Source organism: Sorex fumeus, unplaced genomic scaffold, assembly GCF_029834395.1.
Source record: "Sorex fumeus unplaced genomic scaffold, SorFum_2.1 ptg000067l, whole genome shotgun sequence".
In the NCBI taxonomy this organism is placed as follows: Eukaryota; Metazoa; Chordata; class Mammalia; order Eulipotyphla; family Soricidae; genus Sorex; species Sorex fumeus.
The window spans coordinates 3,208,579-3,214,640 of NW_026606124.1; the positions used below are offsets into that span (position 1 = coordinate 3,208,579).

General features: G+C 63.0%; 1 protein-coding gene across 1 annotated transcript; it reads right to left on the bottom strand.

Moving 5' to 3' along the window:
- Positions 1-2,016: 2,016 nt before the first annotated feature.
- On the bottom strand, positions 2,017-4,554 carry ISLR (immunoglobulin superfamily containing leucine rich repeat). The gene is made up of 2 exons (XM_056128766.1): positions 4,502-4,554; positions 2,017-3,813 (listed from the first exon to the last, which is right to left on the bottom strand). The coding sequence occupies exon 2, from the start codon at positions 3,803-3,805 to the stop codon at positions 2,513-2,515; it is 1,293 nt and encodes a 430-aa protein (XP_055984741.1). The 5' UTR covers positions 3,806-3,813; positions 4,502-4,554; the 3' UTR covers positions 2,017-2,512.
- Positions 4,555-6,062: the final 1,508 nt, after the last annotated feature.

The following is a 6,062-nucleotide window of genomic DNA, read 5'->3' on the forward strand; positions in this document are numbered from 1 at the left end:
CTCTGGTGTGCCTGCCCTGACCTGGGCCAGCAGGGAGTCTGGACAAGCCCCAGCTAAAGCCCTTCCCGGCGGGCTGCCTGACCCACCGCTCATCTCCCTCCACCCATGGACCCAGACTCACATCTCCCGTCTCCCCACCCCTGCCGGGATGCCTCCCCTGGCCAGCAGGCCCCACCCTGGGCTCCCTGTGGCAGCCCCCGCGCCCTCACACCCAGGCCTGCTCTGTCTGGGGTTGGTTCACCTCCGAGAGTATGAAAGGGCCAGTGTCCTCCCTGTAATAAACGTGTCCCTGAGAAACTCCTCCTCCGTGGGCAGGCGGCAGGGAAACCTGCCCAGGGCTGAAAGTGCATGTTTATGGGGCCTGGGTGGTGCTGGCTGGGCTGGGCACTGGGTGCCCGTGGAGAGGGTCTGTGGCTGCATCCCTTGGGGAAGGGGAGAGCTGGGGGCCTGGAGGCCACCCCTGAGGTTGCAGGCTTGGGGTTGGAAGTACATGGACCCTAAAGGGTGGCCAGCAGTTAGGGCAGAGGATGGCTTTCAGGGGGGTGGGGGGGAGACGGAAGGGGTGGCAGGAAGGGGCCAGACCACCAAGGGCAGGATAGGGTCCCACTCAGCCCCCTGGGAAGGGGTCCATGTTCCTTGGCCCGGTGTGGAGAATGTGAAGGCACTTGGGGAATCTACTGGACACAGGGATAGCCCCTGGGTCACTAGGCCACCAGGAGCCATATGAGGGGGCCTGACTCACGTAGGAGGTGGGAGCCTCTGGGAGGGCTTGCTGGAGGAGGTGGAGCCTGAGCCTACATAGCTAAGTGTGCAACAGAGACCGTGAAACGGAGGAAGCAAAGGCACAAAGGAGGCAGCCCATCTGCAGCAGGGGGATGGGGGAGCGGGTGGAGTCAGAGGTCCCTCTGCAGCCCCAGCTGGGAACCCCCGCCTTGACCCCAAGAGCAGCGGGGACCACCAGCCACTGGAAAGCAGCGGATGGGGGTGGGACCTCTGAACTCAGGCCACAGCTGTCCCCCCCCGCAGCCGCTGACCCCGCATCAGGAGGACTAGGTCCTCCTCTAAGAGACCCAGTCAGAGACACGGGGTCCCCGTCTGGTTGGGGCTGCCCCGTCGGAGGAACTCAGAAGTTGATCAGAGCCTGAAGGCCCACAAGGAAGCGCAGACTCACCACAGCTGGGCATGTGGCTCCATCGAGCCCCTTCTATCCCTGCCACCAGCACCAGTGACATTAGTGGGACCTGCAAGCCAGTGGGCGGAGCCCGAGGGCCAGCAGAGGGGGCAGGGGGCCAGCCCACCGCTCAGCTCCTGGGCCCCCTGGACTCCCAGCTGGACTCCCAGTTCTGGGGGCTCTGGGAGAGGCCGCAGAACCCCCAGCCCAACCCTAAGCTTCTTAATCCCGAGAGCACCTGGATCTGGGAGGGGAAGGGCAGAGGCAGCAGGAGAGACACAACTCAGACCTGGCCTCGGAGTCTGATCCCATTCACATGCCCCCCCCATCCCGTGTCTCCTGTACCCCATCAGCTTCCGACTCAGCGACTGCAGAATCACTGATTCTCCTCCCAGGAACTCTGGGGGTACCTGGGGCCCCCAGGCCTCTTTCCCTCCCTCCCTCCTTCCTCTCTCCCTCTCCTGTGCCCCCCACCTCCTCCCTCTGGCCTTGCCTTTCTCCCCTTTCTTCCCTGGGCTGGGAAAAGCGACCACAACCCAAGCCTCCCCTAAGAACACCCCTTCAGGCTACGGCTCAGGGGGTGGGACGGAACGGGGACGCCTCAGCCAGGCGCTCAGACCCACACCTCAGTTCTGCCTTTGCGGGAGGGGGACATCTGCAGCTCGCCCTGTGGGGTGCCCTGCCCCCAGCTGCCCACGTGCACACAGGCTGGCCCCTTCTGCGGCTCTCCTCTGGTGGGGGGTGGGGGTGGGGTTGAGGGGCTTCCAGACAGAAGTCCAAGCAGACACGGGGAAGCGCCAGCAACACTTTATTCCTCCGCTAGCCCCGGCCTGCTGGCCGAGGACCGGCTACAGATGCAGACTTGAGAGAAAGGAATGGTCAGTGGGCAGTGGCGTGTAGGCTGACCAGAGGGACAGAGAAGAGGAAGCCCCTCTGGGGGCCTCCGGTTCCATAGAGATGTGGGCCAAGCTGCCAGGCCAGTGCTAAAGCAAGTCCCCTTGTGTCCTCTCTGCAGGCTGATCCCAACCCCCTCAGTCCCACCCGTCCCCCACTTGCTCATTCGTGCCCTGCAAGGGACCGGGCACTCCCACGTTAGCCTGTGGGGGCACCGGGGCCTGCAGTCAGCAGCAGTGAGCTTCGTAGCTGGTGGCAGGAAGTCTGCCCTAATTAGTTCTGAGCTAGAAATTGGGGGGGTGGCGAGGGTTCCAGAAGAGGAACCCTCAGAAGGGGAGGTAGGAAGCCGTGGAGCCCCACGGACACCTCAGGCGTCACAGCCCCCATCCCCCTGCACGGGGGCAGCCCTGCTCGGGCCACTCCAGCCCATGCCAGGTCGCGGTGGGACTAGAAAGAAGTGAGGAAGAGCAGGACGAGGAGGCTCTGGCCCAGAAGGAGCAGCCCGGGGGGCGGCCGCCCCAGACCCCCCTCTCCCACGGGCCCCCCGGCCTCGGGGCTCCCTGCACGGCTGAGGTAGATGATGACCACATTGTCCTCGGGCCCCGAGGGCTGCACCTCATTGTCGACCGTGTAGCAGCCCTTGGCCTCGGCGCCCTTGGCAGGAAACCTGCGACCCAGAGCTACCTCGCCCGCCTCGCCGGGGCTGGCCAGCGCCACGCTCACCGATCTCTCCGCGCTGCCCAGCTCGTTGGTGGCCAGGCAGCTGTAGGTGCCCTCTTCCAGCTTGCCAAAGTCGGGGATGAGCAGGCTGCCATTGGCAAAGGCCTGGAAGCGTGGCCGGCCGCTGGCGGGCAGGGCCCCGGGCAGGGCTCGCCCGTCCGCGCCCACGTTGGGGCTGGCGATCTCCACGGTGCCGCTGGGCGTCTGGATGTGCCAGTGCAGCTGGGGTGCGGGCTGCCCGTCCACGTCACAGTGCAGCGCCAGCACGAAGCCCGGCTGCAGCTCGGCACCTTCCTGGCTGGGCTGGTAGGTGAGCTGGACGGCGGGCGCCGAGCAGGGCAGTGGCAGCAGACGGCTTAGCGGCGTGCCCTTGAGCAAGTGCGGCGAGACGCAGGTGATGTTGTTCTGCTCCGGGATGGACACGGCGGTGGTCAGCGCCCACGTTTTGAACCACATGAGGCCGCAGTTGCAGTCGAAGGGGTTGTCGTTGATCTGCAGGTGGGACAGGGCGGTGAGCGGCGCCAGCGTGCCGTCGGCCAGCGTGTGCAGGCGGTTATGGTTGAGCTGCAGCGAGCGCAGGGCACGCAGGCCCCGGAAGGCGTCGCGCGGCACCGAGGTCAGCTCGTTGCTGTCCAGTTTCAGCAGCTCCAGGGCGCTGAGGTTGTGCAGGTCGCCCCAGGAGAAGTCGGAGATGAGGTTGTGGCTGAGGTCCAGGGTCTTGAGGTGGCCCAGCGAGGCCAGGGCGCCCGCTGCCACCCAGCGGATCTGGTTGTGCGCCAGCCACAGCGACTTCAGCAGCGGCACCTCCTGGAAGGCGCCCTCGGGCAAGGCCGGCAGCTTGTTGGCCGACAGGCTCAGCGTGGTCACGTTGGCTGGGAAGCCCGGCGGCACGGCCTCCAGGTCCCGGTAGGCGCAGTCGGCGCTCTGGAAGCCGTACTTCTGGCTACAGTCACAGCGCTTGGGGCAGGCCTGGGCCAGGTCCAGGAGGACGGCCCCGCACAGCAGGCGCAGTGCCAGCATCCTAGCTCCTGCAGAAGGGGGGGCACAGCACCCAGGTGACCCCCCACCCAGAAGACACTCGCCCCTTCCAGGACCCAGCCAAGTCACACAGCAGAGACCTGCCACCCCCCCTGGGACAGAAGAGGAAACTGAGGCCCAGACTTGCCCCGGGTCACACAGCCTGGCTTCCCCATCCCACAGCACTCCCTCTTCGGGGCCAGCCCCTGCTGCTGACTTTATGACTTGAAATCTGTTTCCCGGTCGCCCCCTCCTCCAGTGCTTCACAGAACCTGCCCCCCCACGCCCCCTCCCATGTCCCTCCCATCCGAGCCCCCCATAGGTAGGCTTGGGCTGGCCCAGACAGGCCCCTTGTGTAGTGCACACCACCCCCACCCGCCCCACCGCCCCCTCCTGCTCCTGCGACCCAAAGCCTCTTCCGTGGAAACTCCTCAGCCTGTTGGGTTCAAAGGACACCCCCCCCCCCCCCCGCCGGCAACCGCCCAAATCAACTCCCACAAGGATCCCTTAGCTGGCTTGGGTGAAGCGGGCTGGGGGTTCAAGCCCAAATGCCCCTGGTACTTCCACAGACAAATGCCGCTGTCAAGGAAAGGGAAGGACGGACAGACGGACAGATGTCCCAGGCAGATGCAAGGCAGGGAGAGTCCCCAGGCCCTCACCCAGCAGGGGCCTCCCTGCAGTTCCTCCCACGGACCTTACCTTCAGAGTCGGCTCTCTTTAACCCAGCGGGAGCTTCTGAGATGGAACCAGAGAGCAGCAATGGAGGCGGCTGACCCTGGAGACTGCAGGGCCCAGCCCGGGGAAAGTCGAAGGAAGGGGCGGCGAGTGGGTGCGGGTCCCACGTTGTTCAGTTAGTTTCCCTGGTCCTGTCCCCCCTCGGAGCCGGCGGAGAGGAGACCGCAGAGAGGGCAGGGGGTGCCCAGAAGCCTGCACCCCCGCCTTTCAGCGAAACAACTGCTCTCCTCAGCAACAAGGACCCGCCGTGTTTCATAAGTGACACCAGAAACTTGAGGGGGAAGAGATGCCAAATTTTCAGTGGTTTTTTTTTCCCCCTCTCTCTCTCTCACTCACTTTTAGCAGCTTCAACTTCCTTAAAGACACAGCACTATCTGGACAGGACCCAAGAAAAGAAGGGGCCAGGAGGTTTTTGCTGGGGGGAAGGGCGAGAAATGGAATCTTACAGAAGGCCACAGACTCTTACCTCCCTTCCAATAAGAACTGAAAAAGAAGAAGGGGTTGGGGGGTTGGGGGTGTTCTCCAAACTGTGTGATTGTGTGTATAGTGATTGCTCTGTGCACACGTGCATCTGCTTTGTGTTTGCTATGTTTTGTGTGTTTTTTCTTTTGGTTTTTGGGCCACGCCCAGCTGTGCTCAGGGCTAGCTCCTGCCTCTGCACACAGGGATCGTCCTGGTGGTGCTAGGGGGGGTCATATAGGGTGTCAGGGATCAAACCCGGGTCAGCCCTGTGCACAGTCAAGCACCCTCCCCACTGTACTATCATTTTGGGCCTCTGCATGTGTGTCTGTGTCACTGTGTGTGAACTAGTGTGTGTGTGTGGGGGGGGAGTTGTTGATGAGTATGGGTGTAGCTGTAAGAACGCATTTGTGTGTGTGTGTGTGTGTGTGTGTGTGTTTATATAGGTGTGAAACTGTGTGGCTGGAGTGTGTGAATGTGTGTACTAGGGCACTCATTTGTGTGTTTGTGTTCAGAAAAAAGTGTGTGGAGGGGAGGGGCGGGCTGAGGGGGAGGGGAAACTGTGTCTTTCAGTGAAAAGCTGAGAAGATCAGAAGGTGCAGGAAACAACAATCTCAAGGTTCCAAGGCCCGCTGAGAAACCAGCGTGTCAGAATCCTCACAGCTCCAAGGCAGGAGTGCCCTCAGCACACAGAGAGGTGCAGGGGACCCACGGGCCAAGCTCCCAGCGGGCTCCCACTGTGCAGGTGGGGAAGAACCCAGTGAACAGGCTCTGAACTGCAGAGCAGGGGCCAGAGACAGAACACAGTGGACAGGGCGCTTGCCTCGCACGCAGCAGACTGGGTGTAATCCCTGACACCCCATGTCGTCCCCTGAGCATCTCCAGGACTAATTCCTGAGTGCAGAGCCAGGAAGAACTCCCTGAAGATCACAGGGTGTAGTCCCCAAAACAAAACAGAAAAACTGAGGAACCAAAAGCTCAGGATTGGAAGCACTTGGCTTTCAGTTTCCTCGGAAGGGATTCTGAGCTGGCGCTGTCATCCTGCACTGCCCTCCATCAGGCAGTG